This window comes from Oncorhynchus masou, chromosome 29, assembly GCF_036934945.1.
Source record: "Oncorhynchus masou masou isolate Uvic2021 chromosome 29, UVic_Omas_1.1, whole genome shotgun sequence".
NCBI lineage: Eukaryota > Metazoa > Chordata > Actinopteri > Salmoniformes > Salmonidae > Oncorhynchus > Oncorhynchus masou.
This window is the reverse complement of record NC_088240.1, coordinates 60,283,323-60,304,382: the sequence shown is the minus strand read 5'-3', so window position 1 is coordinate 60,304,382 and position 21,060 is coordinate 60,283,323. Positions and strand designations below refer to the sequence as shown.

The 21,060-nt window shown below is 40.3% G+C and overlaps 2 protein-coding genes across 2 annotated transcripts; both read left to right on the top strand.

Moving 5' to 3' along the window:
• The first annotated feature begins 9,736 nt into the window (after nt 1-9,736).
• LOC135520137 (hepcidin) lies at nt 9,737-10,836 on the top strand. The gene is made up of 3 exons (XM_064945480.1): nt 9,737-9,973; nt 10,068-10,148; nt 10,394-10,836. Exons 1-3 carry the CDS (start codon nt 9,887-9,889, stop codon nt 10,490-10,492), a joined length of 267 nt encoding a protein of 88 aa, XP_064801552.1. The 5' UTR covers nt 9,737-9,886; the 3' UTR covers nt 10,493-10,836.
• Nucleotides 10,837-18,510: 7,674 nt separating this feature from the next.
• Nucleotides 18,511-19,238, top strand: LOC135521241 (hepcidin-like). Its single transcript, XM_064947163.1, has 3 exons — nt 18,511-18,597; nt 18,692-18,772; nt 19,017-19,238. The coding sequence occupies exons 1-3, from the start codon at nt 18,511-18,513 to the stop codon at nt 19,113-19,115; spliced, it is 267 nt and encodes an 88-aa protein (XP_064803235.1). The 3' UTR covers nt 19,116-19,238.
• Nucleotides 19,239-21,060: the final 1,822 nt, after the last annotated feature.

Sequence of the window (21,060 nt, the reverse complement as noted above, 5' to 3'; positions counted from 1 at the left end):
AACAAAAGCATGGATTCATTTTTCTGCATCACTTTTGGACAGAAAGTTTCAGATTTTTGCAATGTTACGTAGATGGAAAAAAGCTGTCCTTGAAACAGTCTTGATATGTTCGTCAAAAGAGAGATCAGGGTCCAGAGTAATGCTGAGGTCCTTCACAGTTTAATTTGAGACGACTGTACAACCAAGATTTATTGTCAGATTCAACAGAAGACCTCTTTGTTTCTTGGGACCTAGAACAAGAATCTCTGTTTTGTCCGAGTTTAAAAGTAGAAAGTTTGCAGCCATACACTTACTTATGTCTGAAACACAGGCTTCTAGCAAGGGCAATTTTGGGGCTTTGCTGTGTTTCATTGAAATGTACAGCTGTGTGTCTTCCGCATAGCAGTGAAAGTTAACATTATGTTTTCGAATGACATCCCCAAGAGGTAAAATATATAGTGAAAACAATAGTGGTCCTAAAACGGAACCTTGAGGAACACCAACATTTACAGTTGATTTGTCAGAGGACAAACCATTCACAGAGACAAACATATCTTTCCAACAGATAAGATCTAAACCAGGCCAGAACTTGTCCGTGTTGACCAATTTGGGTTTCCAATCTCTCCAGAAGAATGTGATGATCGATGGTATCAAAAGCAGCACTAAGGTCTAGGACAGACATGGGCAAACTACGGCCCGCGGGCCACATACGGCCCGTTAGGCTTTTTAATCCGGCCCGCCGAACTTGTCCAAATTATAGTAAAAACCTCCTTTTTTCCCCTTTCCCTGCAATGCCCACGTTTCCCCAATAGATGGCGCACTCAAAACACATTGACCGTTGTTGGAGTGGCGCGTATTTCTCTTTATTTTACTTTAATTTTCACTTCGTTTCACGTCACCATTAAGCCCTTCTGTGAAAATGAGCGGACCAAAGAGAAGGAAAGTGGACAGCGAATGCCGAGTGTTTAATAAGGAGTGGACAACAAAATACTTCTTCACTGAAGTCCGATCAACGGCTGTATGTCTGATATGCCAAGAAGCTGTTGCGGTTTTCAAAGAGTACAATATCAGCCGTCACTTTGCCACGAAGCATGCAAACTATGCTAGCAAGCAGTCAACACAAATACGGGCGGCTACTGCTCAGAGGTTGGCAGCTAATTTACAGAGTCAACAGAACTTTTTTCACCGACAAACTGCAATTCAAGAGTCAAGTACCAAGGCAAGTTATTTGCTGGCATTCAAATTAATTAACACGCCGCACATCGCTCTTAATTTAAATTTTCAGCTGATATTTAATACAGCCTATGTCTGTGTGCTTGGCAACGATACACGTGTACTGTTTGCGCGTGAAGGCGAGGGCGTCCGTGGCGAGTTTGTAGAGCGCGCGGTCAGGACAATCCATCCATGATTTTGCGGAGTTTAACACAAGTAGATATTATTGAGCTTGAGTATTTCGTTGTGTAATAATATGTTTTGAATGTTGAAAGTGATTCCATTTTTCAATAAATGTTGATTTCTTTAACTTTGCACCTTCGATTGAAACTTATTAAAAACAGACGCAATCTTGATAAATCACAGTGCGTATGTTATTTTAATCTATTTACATTTCCTCCTCCCAGTATCTCCGAAATAGTATGTAAATGCCATATCTTGCATATTCCTTGAGACAAATTTATTAACTGATAAGGGCTATTTTTCACATTTGAAAGACAGTTAATAAATTGGGTTGTAGTGTTCTTACTGTGCTATGAGGTTTGCACACACTACATTTAATGCTTTAGTATATCCGGCCCAAACACTCCCTCCAAATGCTCCTGGCCCGGCCCCTCTGTCAAATTTTAGAACCCATTGTGGCCCGCGAGTCAAAAAGTTTGCCCACCTCTGGTCTAGGAGCACGAGGTCAGATGCAGAGCCTCGGTCTGACACCATTAAAAGGTTATTTACCACCTTCACAAGTGCTGTCTCAGTGCTTTGATGGGGTCTGAAACCAGACTGAAGCATTTCGTATACATTGTTTGTCTTCAGGAAGACAGTGAGTTGCTGCGCAACAGCTTTTTCTAAAAGTTTTGAGAGGAATGGAAGATTCGATATAGGCCGATTAGTTTTATATATTTTCTGGGTCAATGTTTGGCTTTTTCAAGAGAGTCTTTATTACTGCCACTTTTAGTGAGTTTGGTACACATCCGGTGGATAGAGAGCCGTTTATTATGTTCAACATAGCACAGGCCAAGCACAGGAAGCAGCTCTTTCAGTAGTTTAGTTGGAAAAGGGTCCAGTATGCAGCTTGAGGGTTTAGAGGCCATGATTATTTTCATCATTGTGCAAAGAGATATAGTACTAAAACACTTGACTGTCTCCCTTGATCCTAGGTCCTGGCAGAGTTGTGCAGACTCAGGACAACTGAGCTTTGGAGGAATACGCAGATTTAAAGAGGAGTCTGTAATTTGCTTTCTAATGATCATAATCTTTTCCTCAAAGAAGTTCATGAATTTATTACTGCTGAAGTGAAAGCCATCCTCTCTTGGGGAATGCTGCTTTTTAGTTAGCTTTGCGACAGTATCAAAAAGGAATTTCAGATTGTTCTTATTTATTAGGATGATCGAACAGCAGTGAGGGCTCTTCGATTCTGCACGGTACTGTCTTTCCAAGCTAGTCGGAAGACTTCCAGTTTAGTGTGGCGCCATTTCCATTCCAATTTTCTGGAAGCTTGCTTCAGAGCTCAGGTATTTTCTGTATACCAGGGAGCTAGTTTCTTATGACAAATGTTTTTCATTTTTAGGGGTGCAACTGAACTGTATCTAGGGTATTGCGCAAGTTTAAATTAAGTTCCTCAGTTAGGTGGTTAACTGATTTTTGTCCTCTGACATCCTTGGGTAGGCAGAGGGAGTCTGGAAGGGTATCAAGGAATCTTTGGGTTGTCTGAGAATTTATAGCACGACTTTTGATGCTCCTTGGTTGGGGTCTGAGCAGATTATATGTTGCAATTGCAAATGTAATAAAATGGTGGTCCGATAGTCCAGGATTATGAGGAAAAACATTAAGATCCACAACATTTATTCCACGCGACAAACTAGGTCCAGAGTATGACTGGCAGTGAGTAGGTCCAGAGACATGTTGGACAAAACCCACTGAGTCGATGATGGCTCCGAAAGCCTTTTGGAGTGGGTCTGTGGACTTTTCCATGTGAATATTAAAGTCACCAAAAAATGTGAATATTATCTGCTATGACTACAAGGTCCGATAGGAATTCAGGGAACTCGGTGAGGAACGCTGTATATGGCCCAGGAGGCCTGTAAACAGTAGCTATAAAAAGTGATTGAGTAGGCTGCATAGATTTCATGACTAGAAGCTCAAAAGACAAAAACGTCAGTTTTTTTGTAAATTGAAATTTGCTATGGTAAATGTTAGCAACACCTTCGCCTTTGCGGGAAGCACAGGGGATATGGTCACTAGTGTAACCAGGAGGTGAGGCCTCATTTAACACAGTAAATTCATCATGCCAAGAGTGCTTTTACGGCAAGCTTTTACTCCACTCCAGCCGACGCTTCCCATTGCACATGTAGCCACCATTTGCCTTGATGACGACTTTGCGCACTCTTGGCATTTTCTCAACCAGTTTCATGAGGTAGTCACCTGGAATGCATTTCAACTAAGAGGTGTGCGTTGTTAAAAGTGAATTTGTGGAATATCTTTCCTTCTTAATGCGTATGAGACAATCAGTTGTGTTGTGACAAGGAAGTGATGGTATACAGAAGATAGCCCTATTTGGTAAAAGACCAAATCCATATTTTTTTGCAAGAATCGCTCAAATAAACAAAGAGAAATGACAGTCCATTATTACTTTAAGGCATAAAGGTTTGTCTATACGGAACATTTCAAGAACTTTGAAAGTTTCTTCAAGTGCAGTCGCAAAAACCATCAAGCACTATGATGGAACTGGCTCTCATGAGGACCACCACAGGAAATGAAGACCCAGAGTTACCGCTGCTGCAGAGGATAAGTTCATTAGAGTTACCAGCCTCAGAAATTGCAGCCCAAATAAATGCTTCACAGAGTTCAAGTAACAGACACATCTCAACGTAAACTGCTCAGAGGAGACTGTGTGAATCAGGCCTTCATGGTCGAATTGCCTCAAAGAAACCACTACTAAAGGACACCAATAATAAGAAGAGACTTGATGGGCCAAGAAACACCAGCAATGGACTTTAAACCGGTGGAGATCTGTCCTTTGGTCTGATGAGTCCAAATTTGATATTTTTGGCTGCAACCGCTGTGTCTTTGTGAGACGCAGAGTAGGTGAACGGAGGATCTCCGTATGTATGGTTCCCACCATGAAGCAGGGAGGAGGAGGTGTAATGGTGTGGGGGTGCTTTACTGGTGACACTGTCAGTGATTCATTTAGAATTCAAGGCACACTTAACTAGCATGGCTACCACTGCATTCTGCAGCGATATGCCATCCCATTTGCTTTGCTCTTAGTGGGATTATCATTTGTTTTTCAATAGGACAATGACCCAAACACACCTTTAAGGGGTCCTTCAAGACTGTTGGAAAAGCATTCCTCATAAAGCTGGTTGAGAGAATGCCAAGAGTGTGCAAAGCCATCAAGGCAAAGGGTGGCTACTTTGTAGAAACTCAATTTTGATTAATTTAACACTTTTTTGGTTACTACGTGATTCCATATGTGTTATTTCATAGTGTTGATGTCTTCACTATTGTTCTGCAATGTAGAAAATAGTAAAATAAAGAAAAACCCTTGAATGAGTAGCTGTGTCACACAAATCACTGAGCCTTCATTGCAGATGCAGTTCCAGCAAGAGTCTCTTGGGTCAGGGAATGAAAGGGGGATACTTAGTCAATTGTACAACTGAATGCATTCTGAACGCAACTGAAATGTGTCTTCCAAATTTAACCCAACCCCTCTGACTGGCCGTTGTTGAGGACTTTGGTTACATTCTCCACAGCAGTGTCCTGGTGGTGTGTAAGGGTTGTTGCACAACGTATAACAGTGTATCTCTTCGCAGAGAGGCGTGCCTCCGTGACACGTACAAAAGCCACAGAGGACAGGAAACTGTTCCCCATCCCTGGCTCATATACAGGCGACTTTTGTCGCCAGCTGGTTCAGAGAACACAGTAACAGTTAACCTCAGAATGACCAGGATCTTCATCCAAAGGGCCTCCATCTCCACAAACAGAGTATCAAGACCTCAGCTCAGATAACAAACAGGTTCTCCCTTATCTTTCCTGGCGGCTGCATTTTCCCTTTTCCACTGGTGCCAGAAGATGAAAAAAACGTGAACAATTTCGAAGTATAATTTTTTTGGTGACTATTCTTAATTATTATTTGGTGAATTATGAATAAATTATCATACAGCATATCAGTCATACAGCATGTCAGTATACAATTATTTACATAGTCAGATGTACTGCACATAAAATAAATGACATATTTAGCGCAAAAGTCACTTAATGTTAGACGTTTCACATTTGTCTTGTTTTCTCTCTATTTACATCTTCATATGAACAATCCAATGACTTTAACAAGTAACCCCAATACCTTATCATCAGTAAATTCATCATAGCTATGAATCCCTGTATTTATTTAAATTTGCACAGGCCCTTCAGTCAACACTCAGAGATGGACAGATGCTGCTGCAAAATCACCATGATCCTTATTAATACTGATGCATCTCATTTTTCCCCCTTCTCTGCCACACGATCTCACCACGTCCACACGCCTCCCCTACGCCCCCCCTCCCTCCCTCCCTCTCTCTGTGCATGTCTCTCGGGCCAGTCTGACAGCCGCCAGTCAAACACACACAGCCAGCCAGGCGCCTGTGTTCCCCCTGTTCTGTTTGAAGTGGTTGATCTCTGATCCCATGTACCTCAGATTGAGACATAGTCTTTCTCTTTCTTTCCCCACTGTTAGGATGGTACTCTAACAGACCGATGCAGACAACCGGCTTATTCAAAGAGTAGCAGCCGTACAGGGCTTAAGTTATGGTACATCGGGCACTCATATAATAAGCCTTAAAAATGTCAACATAGGTACCATGTTAAGATTCAACATGGTCTCATTAGATATGACAAAATAGGGATATTTAACTCTTGTAGTTATTCAGTATGTCGCCAAGGCTGACATAATATCCTGCTGTTTTTACCAAACAAATGTCTTTCTTTCTTTTTCCTTTTTTTATAATGTGTGGATGTTGAATCACCGTGGAAAACTGATTGTATTCGCAAAACATCATCGACGTCAGGGAATTTAGTTTTTTTTCCCACTCAACTTTTAACCTCAATCCAATTACAGGGTGACATTTTTTTGTTGATTTCATGTTATGAATGTAAATCAAAACTGGACGTTGAACTGACGTTTGTGCCCAGTGGGATGTCATCCAGGCATATAACTACAATGGTTCCATATTGCAATATTGTAATACATGTAGTAATGTTGTAAAAAATATAGCAGTGTTATTACAATAGTTATGTCACATATTTGTTATTCTATAGTGTATGAGTAGAACTATGAATCTTCATATGGTTATTTGTTTGAAACGGTCTGGGTGCATTTCATATCATACCTGAGATTCGCTTTTCTTTCACTAGCTCCCTCTACTATTTTTATTCTTGTATGCACTACACAGCACAACTGTCCTCAGTTCATCGAGGAGAATTTGAACGGGAGGTCTTTATAATTACAATGCAGAGTTGCAGGCTAGTAAATAACATGCATGGCTGACTCCAACAAATTCCACAGCCCTCCATACGCTTTTGTACTCAAGAGTTAGAAAACTTGGCCTGACTGTCCCTCCTTTTTGTGCTGAGATGTTCTCTACCTTAAGAAATTGCATTTCAATAACGGTCATTGTCCATGAACTCAGCCTGTCAAGAGTGCAAGGCAGAAGAGCTTTAGTGATTCACACTCCCCCCAGTACCACTATTCTCCACAGACTTTCATCTGGCTCTACAGTAAGCACTACAGGAGACATCTTTTCTTATTTACAACAAGAGACTGAGCAGCCAATCAGTGGCAAGAAGGACAAGTCATGTGCTCAGGGGGACCTACAAGACGAGTTATCTGCATTGCTTATGTGGATATTTCAGTTTTTCTCTGGTAGGTCCTGCAAGACAAGGGAACCAAGATGGTCCATTTCTAAATTGAACATTTAACTTGGTCCATATTACTCTGCTAAAAGGAGACTGGTATTTCCCAAGAAGATTGGCAGTAGTACAGTATCTGCACTGGGAAAATCCTGACCCCTGTACTAACTGTGTCTGGCTTGCTCGTGCATTTCACTAAAATAGTCAGGGCTCAACACTGCCCCGTGAGGCAGATAATGTCACAGCAAAAGGAGAACTAATTGAACATAGTTGCTATAGTCAGGTACAAGGTAGGGTCTTTGAATACTAAACACTACTAGAGTTCACTAGCATACTGTTGACTTTCTTCCCACAATAATGAGCTAATAGTGTCCCAGTTCTCCACGAACAAATTAGCCACAGCAATCGCGCAAGACGACAGGTTTTCTGGCTGGTCTGGAGAAGGTGGGGGGTCTGAAGAAATTTCAGTAGTAAATATTATTTTTCTCAACTTAATTTGGGTAAATTTTGGGTCAAGTGCCAGAACAAATAAAGTGCATGTGAGGTGGTGAGACGGGGGAGGGGGGAGACAAAGGTAATTATGATGACAGAGGGGGGAAACAATGCCAACGCCCCAGCCCAGGAGGAGCGGGTGGTGGACTGGCGCCTGTCTAGCTGACTGTGTCTCTGTGTCCGCCCCACTGAAGCTGAGTTCTGTTTGACCAGAAGATTCACAAAGATAGTGCTGGCAACTGGTGACACTGGCAAAAACCTCCTACCTTTCCACCGCTTTCACTACTACTCAACAAATTAAGCTAGCTGGTTGGATTCCAATGAGTAGTCATTTGTGGTTATATTTGTTGACACTGATGTTCCGGTCACCCAAAGTCAACAAACGATGGCAAAGAGTTATCTATATACAGGACAGACTGACCCAAGGTTCCCCACAACATGTTATTTCCCTTAATACTTTGGGATTTTGGCAATAAGGTCCTTTATATACTTCCCCAGAGTCAGATTAACTTGTGGATACCATTTTGGATACCATTGTAAAACTCCTGAAGTATCCCTTTAAAGAGACAAGTTGGGCACAGCCAATAAAATACTTTGTGAAAGAATTAAAATGTAATATTATAATGATTTAATATCCATCAGTCCTTGAGTGAACATCCAATTAATTATTATTAGGCTATTAATCACTTATCAACTCATCACAGACTCTTTGTAGATGCAAATGATCCATTCAGAGGCTTACAATTTACAGTACAATTTTGTGTGCATGAAATGTGATATACACTGAGTGTACAAAACATTAAGAACACCTGCTATTTCCAAAGCTATGATCCCTTCTTGATGTCACCACTTGTTAAATAAACTTCAATCAGTGTAGATGAAAGGGAGGAGACAGATTAAAGCAGGATTATTAAACTTTAAAACAATTGAGATATGAATTGTGAATGTGTGCCATTCAGAAGGTGAATGAGCAAGACAAAAAAGTTAATTTGAACGGGGTATGGTAATAGGTGACAGGCACACCGGTTTGTCTCAAGGACTGCAATGATGCTCGGTTTTTCATGTTCAACAGTTTCCTGTGTGTATCAAGAATGGTTTAACACCCAAACGACATCCAGCCAACTTGACACAACTGTGGGAAGTATTGGAGTCAACATGGGCCAGGATCTCTGTGGAAACGCTTTCGACATCTTGTTTAGAGTCCATTCCCAGATGAATTGGGAAGGTGTTCATAATGTTTTGTTCACTCAGCGTAGCAGCATAGCAGGATATTAAATGTGCCATTGTAATAGCCTACACATAAAAAATACAAATTAAATTAAACTTCAAAAATTCATTTATGAAACAATTGAAGTGTGAATCGCTATTATTATATAGTCTACCTGACCTTTTGAAATATTGTATTTTTTATTAGGTCTGATAAACACGACAGAATGGGTGTCACATATTATTGTCATATTGTAATTTTTCTAATAAAACGTGAAACACCCTGAATGCTCTATTTGCACCTCTCTTTTCCTTTCTACTGTTTTACTGCTCCTCTTCTTTCAAATGAATTTTTATTCTGTTAGACTGCAGGTTCCTCACATTACACCACATTATACGTCAAATGAAAGCGTGGCAAAAGGAGGGCTAATTACTCCATTGGAAGGGTTATAATTACGTCCTTTAGACAGAGGAATGGATACTGTAATGGCTCACTCCCTCATCTGGAGGGATTTCCCAGGTCAGACAAAGGGCTGTGCAGCCAGCCATGCACTTCCAGTAACTGTTCGTCCATGACTCCTGCTGTTGGGTAATTTCCACAATTCTTTCAGATTTCTACTGAGAAAATAAATTATCACTTTCTTTTTTTAAGAAGTAGGCCTGCTTAAATGTTTAATTAATAGTCTGTGCTATTAAACTATGGCAATTTTCAGTTATCCACCCTAAAGGAATGACAAAAAAACTATAAAATGTCACTATGTAGACCTAAAGGCCTAGACGTACAAATTCCATTTTTGAAAGCGGGAAAAGGGATTAGGTAATATGTGACGGGATTGCGCCCCATTGTCCAAAGGAGGAGGAGGAGGAGGAGGAGGAGGGGGGGGGGGGATTGCACAATAGTGGTGTGTATAAATACCAGTGCACCGCAGTCCCTCATCCGCTGACACCAAAAGAACAATCAATCAATTTTGGACTTAGTGCATTGAAAATTGTGCGCTTTTTTGGGAAAATCGAAGAGTTCTGATCTTCTTCATAAACTGTCACTTCAATTTCAACTGATTTCAACCAGACTTTTAAATAGGCTATAAACTTCCTAACAAAACCGAGAATGAAGGCCTTCAGTGTTGCAGTTGCAGTGGTACTCGTCCTTGCATGTATGTTCATCATTGAAAGCACCGCTGTTCCTTTCTCCGAGGTATGTCTCATTCTCCAATACCAACCCACAACAAAAATGTGTGCATCAATTTTAGAGGTTGGTCATGACTCATTTGTGCCTCATGTCTTTGCAGGTGCTAACGGAGGAGGTTGGAAGCATTGACAGTCCAGTTGGGGAACATCAACAGCCGGGCGGCGAGTCCATGCGTCTGCCGGTACGTTCAATTGAATGAATGAATTAAGCTAATTACCTTTAGCAAATTAACATCTAAGTGGTTGCGTTTCACCATCGGAATAGAATTAGACCAGTAGCGCTAGCTGTTAACCATTTGATCGTGAGCCGTTAGAGAGGGCTTTAGGGCGAACTGTGCTGTGGTTGTGAAGTGGAGACTTGGACAAAAATACTTACCATGTGCCTTTTCCCTCTTTTTTTCATATTCATTTCTTGGCCGGGATACAGGAGCATTTCAGGTTCAAGCGTCAGAGCCACCTCTCCCTGTGCCGTTGGTGCTGCAACTGCTGTCACAACAAGGGTTGTGGCTTCTGCTGCAAATTCTGAGGACCTGCCTGCAATAAACCATCTTATTAACTTATTGCCTTTAATTTCCCCCCTATTCTTCTACATTTCCTTTGGACTCTGTGGAGAAGATGCAATCTCATTGATGTCTTTCTCACTGCAACCTCAGTCTTGTACATAAATGTTTTGTATCATGTTGTATAGCCTAGTGACACAGGAAAAAGACAGCTAATTGAAATAATAATTTCTATTATGTACATTTAGTACATTTTTTTTGGTACATTTTCTAGTTTGTACATGTTGCAATGTTTTCTTTCTGAGATGTTGTTTTTGTAACTACGATAATGATTTATAAAATCACTTCTTATTGTGACACTTAAAAAAAATAAAACACATTATTTGAATAACAAACGCGGTTGTTTATGAATGATGAATGTGTTATAGATGTGTTTCCTGTGGCCAAATGTTCGGGCCTGACAGCCAGAGGCTTATTCAAATTAGCCACATAGTAGTTTTTGCCCTGAGGTCTGGGAATGGAGTCTACAGTGCCTTCACCACTTGACCTTTTCCACATTTGTTGTGTTACAGCTCGCATTTAAAATGGATTAAGTTGAAATTTTGTGTCACTGGCCTACAAAATACCCCATAATGTCAAAGTGGAATAATGTTTTTAGACATTTTTACGGATTGATAAAAAAAACAAAAAGCTGAAACGTCTTAAGGTAATAAGTATTCAACCCCTTTATTATGGCAATCCTAAATAAATGCAGTAGTAAAAATGTGCTTAACAAGTCACATAATAAGTTGCATGGACTCACTCTGTGTGCAATAATAGTGTTAAAAACATCCCCATAAGAATCTGTCAGTTTAAGCTAAAGATATCTGTTTTTTTGGATGCATCTCAAGACTCTCTTCTCTGTACACATCAATGATGTCTCTCTTGCTGCTGGTGAGTCTCTGATCCACCTTTACGCAGACGACACCATTCTGTATACTTCTGGCCCTTCTTTGGACACTGTGTTAACAACCCTCCAGACGAGCTTCAATGCCATACAACTCTCCTTCCGTATCCTCCAACTGCTCTTAAATACAAGTTAAACTAAATGCATGCTCTTCAACCGATCACTGCCTGCATCTGCACGCCTGTCTAGCATCACTACTCTGGACGGCTCTGACTTAGAGTACGTGAACAACTACAAATACCTAGGTGTCTGGCTAGACTGTAAACTCTCCTTCCAGACTCACATTAAGCATCTCCAATCCAAAATTAAATCTAGAATCGGCTTCCTATTTTGCAACAAAGCATCCTTCACTATGCTGCCAAACATACCCTCGTAAAACTGACCATCCTACCGATCCTTGACTTCGGCGATGTCATTTATAAAATAGCCTCCAACACTCTACTCAACAAATTGGATGCAGTCTATCACTGTGTCATCCGTTTTGTCACCCAAGCCCCATATATCACCCACCACTGCGACCTGTATGCTCTCGTTAGCTGGCCCTCGCTTCAAGTCTCTGCTAGGTAAAGCCCCACCTTATCTCAGCTCACTGGTCACCATAGCAGCACCCACCCGTAGCACGCGCTCCAGCAGGTATGCCTCACTGGTCACCCCCAAAGTCAATTCCTCCTTTGGCCACCTTTCCTTCCAGTTCTCTGCTGCCAATGACTGGAACGAACTGCCAAAATCACTGAAGCTGGAGGCTCATATCTCCCTCACTAGCTTTAAGCACCAGCTGTCAGAGCATCTCACAGATCACTGCACCTGTACATAGCCCATCTGTAAACAGCCCATCCAACTACCCCATCCCCATAGTGTATTTATTTATTTATCTTGCTCCTTTGCACCCCAGTATCTCTACTTGCACATTTATCTTCTGCACATCTACCATTCCAGTGTTTAATTGCTATATTGTAATTACATCACCACCATGGCCAATTTATTGCCTTACCTCCCCTATCTCACCTCATTTGCACACACTGTATATAGACTTTTTTTTTTCTACTGTATTATTGTATGTTTGTTTATTCCATGTGTAACTCTGTGTTGTTGTATGTGTCGAACTGCTGTGCTTTATCTTGGCCAGGTTGCAGTTGTAAATGAGAACTTGTTCTCAACTAGCCTACCTGGTTAAATAAAGGTGAAATACATTTTTTTAAATCCACTAAATCTGCCGATTTCACACTTCCGTATCTGTGGTAAAAGGTGACAGAGCTACAGCAGTGTTTGAGACATCCCAAAAATTGGTCTTCTTACCAAGTCCTTTGTAGCGAAAGGTTTAGCCTTCAAACTATTAAGACCCATCTATGGAAAGATGAGAGTCTCACGAAAACAATGGTGTTCTCAATTTTGCCCTACAACCCCCACAAGTGTCTTGGGACTCGTCTGAAATCGGTACAGCCAATCTGCTAACTTCTGTCTGTAGTGTCTGAACCGTTTGGGCTAATATGACCTCTATGGAAAGGTGAGGATGCCCACAGGCTTCACATGACTTGTCTGAAGGTCCCCAGGTACCAGAAATACTACATATATGGAGACTGTTTAGTGGCAAAAATAAGGGATTAAATACATGTAAAAAAAATAGACAGTTGAAGTCAGAAGTTTACATACACTTAGGGTGGAGTCAATAAAACTTGTTTTTCAACCACTACACAAATTTGTTCTAAACAAACTATAGTTTGGCAAGTTGTTTAGGACATCTACTTTGTACATGACACAAGTAGTTTTTCCAACAATTGTTTACAGACAGATTATTTAACTTATAATTCACTGTATCACAATTCCAGTGGGTCAGAAGTTTACATACACTAAGTTGACTATGCCTTTAAACGGCTTGGAAAATTCCAGAAAATGATGTCATGGCTTTATAAGCTTCTGATGGGCTAATTAACATCATTTGTCAATTGGAGGTGTACCTGTGGATGTATTTCAAGGCCTACCTTCAAACTCAGTGCCTCTTTGCTTGACATCATGGGAAAATCAAAAGAAATCAGCCAAGACCTCAGAAAAAATTGTAGACCTCCACAAGTCTGGTTCATTCTTGGGAGCAATTTCCAAATGCCTGAAGGTACCACGTTCATCTGTACAAACAATAGTACGCAAGTATAAACACCATGGGACTATGCAGCCGTCATACCACTCAGGAAGGAGACGCATTCTGTCTCCTAGAGATTAATGTACTTTGGTGCGAAAAGTGCAAATCAATCCCAGAACAACAGCAAAGGACCTTATGAAGATGCTGGAGGAAATAGGTACAAAAATATCTATATCCACAGTAAAAGTTCTATATATCGACATAACCTGAAAGGCCGCTCAGCAAGGAAGAAGCCACTGCTCCAAAACTGACATAAAAAAGCCAGACTACGGTTTGCAACTGCACATGGGGACAAAGATCACACTTTTTGGAGAAATGTCCTCTGGTCTGATGAAACAAAAATAGAACTGTTTGGCCATAATGAACATTGTTGTGTTTGGAGGAAAAAGGGGAGGCTTGCAAGCCGAAGAACACCATCCCAACCGTGAAGTACGGGGGTGGCAGCATCATGTTGTGGGGGTGCTTTGCTGCAGGAGGGACTGGTGGACTTCACAAAATAGATGGCATCATGAGGTAGGAAAATTATGGGGATATTATGAAGAAATCAACATCTCAAGAAATCAGTTAAATCTTGGTCGCAAATGGGTCTTCCAACATTTGTGGGCAGAACTGAAAAAGCGTGGGCGAGCAAGGAGGCCTATAAACCTGACTCAGTTACACCAGCTCTGTCAGGAGGAATGGGCCAACATTCACCCAACTTATTGTGAAGGCTACCCAAAATGAGTACCCAAAATGCTTGACCCAAGTTGAACAATTTAAAGGCAATGCTACCAAATACTAATTGAATGTATGTAAACTTCTAACCCACTGGGAATGTGATGATAGAAATAAAAGCTGAAATTAATCATTCTCTCTACTATTATTCTGACATTTCACATTCTTATAATAAAGTGGTGATCCTAACTGACCTAAGACAGGGCATTTTTACTAGGATTAAATGCCAGGAATTGTGAAAAACTGAGTTTAAATGTATTTGGCTAAGGTGTATGTAAACTTTTGACTTCAACTGTATATATATGCTTCCTGATTTTTCTTATATCTCTCTGATATAGGACAGACACTTCAGAACCAACTTCCTTTCGATGTATTTTTCGGGACTATCTGTTGTTCCATGTAGTATATCTGTTATTCATTGTGATTGTATGGGCTAATAACAATACGGCACAACACTTCCTTCCAGAAAATAGTTTTTTATATGTTTTGGGATACTTCAAGGAGTCTTCAAATAAAATAGCCAAATGATTCTTTTCATGACCTTCTTAAAACAATTCCATATAGTTTCGAAAGGGCTTAGACTGTTATGGGTTAATAAACATGATTTTTGATTGACTACCTAATTTCAGTACCCCACACATACAATTAGCTGTAAGGTCCCTCAGTCGAGCAGTGAATTTCAAGCACAGATTCAACCATAAAGACCAGGGAGGTTTTCCAGTGCCTAGCAAAGAAGGGCACCTATTGGTTGATGGGTAAAAAAAGCACACATTGAATATCCCTTTGAGCATGTTGAAGTTATTAATTAGACTCTGGATGGTGTGTCAAAACACTCAGTCACTACAAAGATAGGATGGAAACAGCTCAGCGATTTGACTTTAAAACAGTTAAGTTTAATGGCTGTGATAGTAGAAATACATTGTAGTATTTCCACAATACTAACCTAATTGACAGAGGGAAAAGTAGGAAGCCTGTACAGAATAAAAATATTCCAAAACATGCATCCTGTTTGCAACAAGGCACAAAAGTAATACTGCAAAAAATGTGGCAAAGCAATTCACTTTTTGTTCTGAATACAAAGTGTTATGTTTGGCGCAAATCCAATACAACACATTACTCAGTACCACTCTCCATAATTTCAAGCATATTGGTGGCTGCATCATGTTATGGGTATGCTTGTAATCATTAATGACTGGGGAATTTTTCAGGATAAAAAAGCGGAATGGAGCTAAGCACAGGTAAAATCCAAGAGGAAACCCTGGTTCAGTCTCCTTTCCACCAGACACTGGGGAATGAATTATTTCACCAGGACAATAACCTAAAACACAAGGCCAAATCTACACAGGTGTTGCTTACCAAGAAGACAGTGAATGTTCCTGAGTGGCCGAGTTACAGTTTGACTTAAATCTACTTGAAAATCTATGGCAAAACCTGAAAATGGTTGTCTTGCAATGATCAACAAACAATTTGACAGAGCTCGAAGAATTTTGAAAATAATAATGGGCAAATGCTGCACAATCCAGGTGTGGAAAGCTCTTAGGGACTTACCCAGAAAGACTCACAGCTGTAATCGCTGTCAAAGGTGCTTCTACAAAGAATACTGACTCAAGGGTGTGAATACTTATGCAAATGAGATATGTCTGTATTTAATTTTCAATAAATGTGCAAATATTTCTAAAAACATGTTTTCACTTTGTCATTATGGGGTATTGTGTGTAGATCGGTGAGTGAAAACAATATTTTTAATCCATTTTGAATTCAGGCAGTAACACAACACCATTTGGAACAAGTATGAGAAACTTTCTGAAGGGACTGTATGTCAAAATAGGGATATTTAACCACTCTGAATGGCACACATTCCATGACATAGACTGACCAGGTGAGTCCCGGTGAAAGCTAGGATCCCTTATTGATTTCACTTGTTAAACCCATTTCAATCAGTGTAGATGACGCGGAGGACACAGGTCAAATGTTTGTTTTTTAAGCCATGAGACAATTGAGACATGGATTCTGAATGTCTGCCATTCAGAGGGTGAATGGGAAAGATAAAAGATTTAAATACCTTTGAACGAGGTGTGGTAATAGCTGCCAGGCACACTGGTTTGTGTCAAGAACTGCACCGCTGCTGGAATTTTCAACGTCAACAGTTTCACGTGTGTATCAAGAATGGTCCACCACCCAAAGGTCATCCAGCCAACTTGACACAATTGTGGGAAGCATTAGAGTCAACATAGGCCAACATTCCTGTGAAACGCTTTCGACACCTTGTAGAGTTCATGCCCAGACAATTAGTAACTCAATATTAGGAAGGTGTTCTTAATTGTTTTGTACACTCAGTGTAGTCCATATTACTCTTAGAAAAATGGGACTGGAATTGGCATTAGTATGTGCACTTTGAAAATCCTCTACTGTATGAACTAGGTCTGACTAGTTAGTACAGTCTACTAAAACAGTCAGTGCTCCACACTGCCCCATGAGGCAGAGAATGTCACAGCAAATAGGGGACGAGTTGGACAGAGTTGTTCTCAATAATGAGCTGATAGTAACCCAGTTCTACATGAACAAATTAGCAACAGAAATCATGTAAGACGACAGGCTGGTCTGGAGAAGGTGGGGGGTCGGAAGAAAACAGAATATTTTTTTTGGGGGGGGTTGGCTATTTCAGTAGTAAATATTTTTCTTAACTTAATTTTTGGGACATTCTGTGTCAAGTGCCCAGACAAATAAAGTGCATGTGAGGTGGTGAGAGAGAGAGGGGGGAGACAGAGGTAGTTAGGATGACAGAGGGGGGAAACATGGGGCCAATGTCCCGTCCCAGGAGGAGCGGGTGGTGGACTGGCGTCTGTCTAGGTGACTGTGTCTCTGTGTCCGCCCCACTGGAGCCGAGCTCTGTTTGACCAGAAGGTTCACAAAGATAGTGCTGGCAACTGGTGTCATAGCAGAAACTTCCTCCCTCACCCCCACTTGCTTAACAAATTAAGCTAGCTGGGTGGATTCCAATGAGTAGTCATTTGTGGTTATATTTGTTGACAATGAAGTTCCGGTCACCCAAAGTCAACAAGCGATGGCGAAAGGTTCTCTATATACAAGACAGATGGGCTCAGGGTTCCACACAACATGTTATTTCACTTACAGGGACAAGTTGGGCACAGCCAATTAAATCATTATTGAATGGATTCAAATGGAATAGTATAGTGTCAAACAAGTTGAGCCCTAGAGAGCACATGCAATTCATTGTTATTAGGCTATTATTAACCACTTATCACAGACTGCTTTGAGGATGCAAATTATGCATTCAGAGGCTTACAATTTTCACAGTATAATTTTGTGTTTCTGAACTGTGATATAGCAGCATATCATTAAATGCATCATTGTACTTTTTTTTATTTTTAAAGGTGCACTCTTATCCAGAGCAACTTACTGTAAGTGTATTAACCTCATTTGTTATTTTTTTTTCTTGTATTGGTCCCCCTTGGAAATCAAACCCACAACTCTGGCGTTGCAAGCAACATGCGCTACCAACTGAGTTACACTGGACATTTCAGCTGCCTACACATTCAAATTAGTCTAGTCAACTTCAAAAATACATTTGGCTAACAATGAATGCGTGAATCACTATTATATAGCCTATCTAGACCTTTTAAAATATTTTCTCTTTCATTAGGTCTGATGAACACTACATAATACCTGCCACATAATACTATCATATTCTTGTATTACTAATAACACTTGAAACAACTGAATGAAAGGTGCCACGCATAGGATTTGTTTGTCTTTTTTGCATTGTACTATACTGAAAATGTCAATAATATATCTGCAGTAATAGAGGAATTTATAGCGTTTCAAAGTATTACTTCCAGTGGTGTGATTGGCTGTGATATTTGTCAATTGATTTTCTCCCATCGGTGTGGAATCCATTGTCAAAATGGGTGAGCTGTTTTGAATTTGTGGCTGTGTTACCTAGAGGAAATCGGGTCAAGTGGCAGGTTTGAAAAACAGTGGCCAAAGTCTGTATGAATACCGGTGTACCGCAGTCTCGACACAAGACAGAGAAGTCCCTCAACCACGGACACCAAAAAGACAATCAACTAACTTGGGGCTCATCTATTGCATGTAAAATTGTGCGTTGGAGAGCGTCTCTTTATGGGAAAATGTAAGAGTTCTGATTTTCTTCATAGGCTGTCATATCAATTCCAACTGATTTCAACCAGATTTTTAAATTGGCTATAAACTTCCTAGCAAAACCGAGAATGAAGGCCTTCAGTGTTGCAGTTGCAGTGGTACTCGTCCTTTCATGTATGTTCATCCTTGAAAGCAACGCTGTTCCTTTCTCCGAGGTATGTCTCATTTTATAACACCAACCCACTTCAAAAATGTCTGCATCGATTTTAGAGGTTGGTAATGACTCATTTGTGCCTAATGTCTTTGCAGGTGCTAACGGAGGAGGTTGGAAGCATTGACAGTCCAGTTTGGGAACATCAACAGCCAGGCGGCGAGTCCATGCGTCCGTCGGTACGTTCAATTGAATAAATGAATTAAGCTAATTACCTTTAGCAAATTAAAATCGAAGTGGTTGCGTTTGCCCCGCGGAATTGAATTGACCTACTTGTGCTACCTGTTATCATTTGATTGTGAGCCGTTAGAGAGGGCTTCGGGGCGAACTGTGCTGTGGTTGTGAAGTGGAGACTTGGACAAAAATACTTACCATGTGCCTTTTCCCTCTTTTTTTCATATTCATTTCTTGGCCGGGATACAGGAGCATTTCAGGTTCAAGCGTCAGAGCCACCTCTCCCTGTGCCGTTGGTGCTGCAACTGCTGTCACAACAAGGGTTGTGGCTTCTGCTGCAAATTCTGAGGACCTGCCTGCAATAAACCATCTTATTAACTTATTGCCTTTAATTTCCCCCCTATTCTTCTACATTTCCTTTGGACTCTGTGGAGAAGATGCATTCTCATTGATGTCTTTCTCACTGCAACCTCAGTCTTGTATATGTTTTATATCATGTTGTATAGCATGTTCTTATTTTATTTTCTATTTTGTACATTTCAATTTTTCTTACATTTTCTAGTTTGCACATTTGCGATGTTTTCATTCTAAGATGTTGTTATTGTAAATCAGTTCTTATAGTGTTTTTTTTAAATATAAATAAACACATTCTTTGACAAACTTCCCTCTTCAACAAGAATAAGTGCCTTATTTTCTGTATATCGTGTTGCCGTTTCTCTGTAGCATATAGTGTATGTATGTATGTATGTATGTATGTATGTATGTATGTATGTATGTATGTATGTATGTATGTATGTATGTATGTATGTATGTATGTATGTATGTATGCATGTATGTATGTATGTATGTATGTATGTATGTATGTATGTATGTATGTATGTATGTATGTATGTATGTATGTATGTGTGTATGTGTGTATGTATGTGTGTATGTATGTGTATGTATGTGTGTATGTGTGTATGTGTGTGTGTGTGTGTGTGTGTGTGTGTGTGTGTGTGTGTGTGTGTGTGTGTGTGTGTGTGTGTGTGTGTGTGTGTGTGTGTGTGTGTGTGTATGTATGTATGTATGTATGTATGTATGTATTTATGTATGTATGTATTCATTCATTCACAGGTTCAGGTACTGGTGACAAATCATGCATTCCGATTCTTGTATAGATTGTAATCGACACATATGATGTGTGTAAAATATTTGTTGAAAGTTGTACTGATTATAATAAGCTAATGCTAAGCTATTTGACAGCTATGTGTGGTGCCATGTTTGTTGACATTCTGGTTGTCATGTTACCGTCTGCCAGACCAAAGCTGTGTTGGAATGAGGTGAAGGAATAGTTCACTCGACCGACATATGGTGCTTTCAAGACAGCTGGGAACTGAAAAATACGAGGTCAACTCATGACGTCAGTGATCTTCAGGTATTTTGGGATTTATGTATTTCATTAGGATTTCCATTAGCTGTTGCAAAAGCAGAAGCTACTCTTCCTGGGGTCCACACAAAACATGAAACATAATACAGAATGACATAATACAGAACATCAATAGACAAGAACAGCTCAAGGACAGAACTACATAAAACATTTTTTAAAAGGCACACGTAGCCTACATATCAATGCCTACTCACAATCTATCTAGGTCAAATAGGGGAGAGGAGTTGTGCCGCGAGGTGTTGCTTTACCTGTTTTCTGAAACCACGTTTGCTTTTATTTGAGCCATATGAGATGGAAGGAAGTGCCATGCGATTAGGGCTCTATATAATACTGTACGCTTTCTTGAATTTGTTCTGGATTTGGGGACTGTGAAAAGACCCCTGGTGGAATGTCTGTGTGTAAGTTGACTATGCAATCAATTTGGGATTTTCAACACATGAATGTTTCTTATAAAAAGAAAAAGTGATACAGTCAGTCTCTCTTCAACTCTTAGCCAAGAGAGACTGGCATGATGCATAGTATTTATATCAGCTCTCTGATTACAATGAAGAGCCAAATGTGCTGCTCTGTTCTGGGCCAGCTGCAGCTTAACTAGGTCTTTCCTTGCAGCACTGAACCACATGACTGGGCAATAATCAAGATTAGACAAAACTAGAGTCTGCAGGACTTGCTTTTTGGAGTGTGGTGTCAAAAAAGCAGAGCATCTCTTTATTACAGCCAGACCTCTCCCCATCTTTACAACCATTGAATCTGTATGTTTTGACCATGACAGTTTACAATCTAAAGTAACGTCAAGTAATTTAGTCTCCTCAACCTGTTCAACAGCCACACCATTCATTACCAGATTCAGCTGAGTTCTAGAACTTA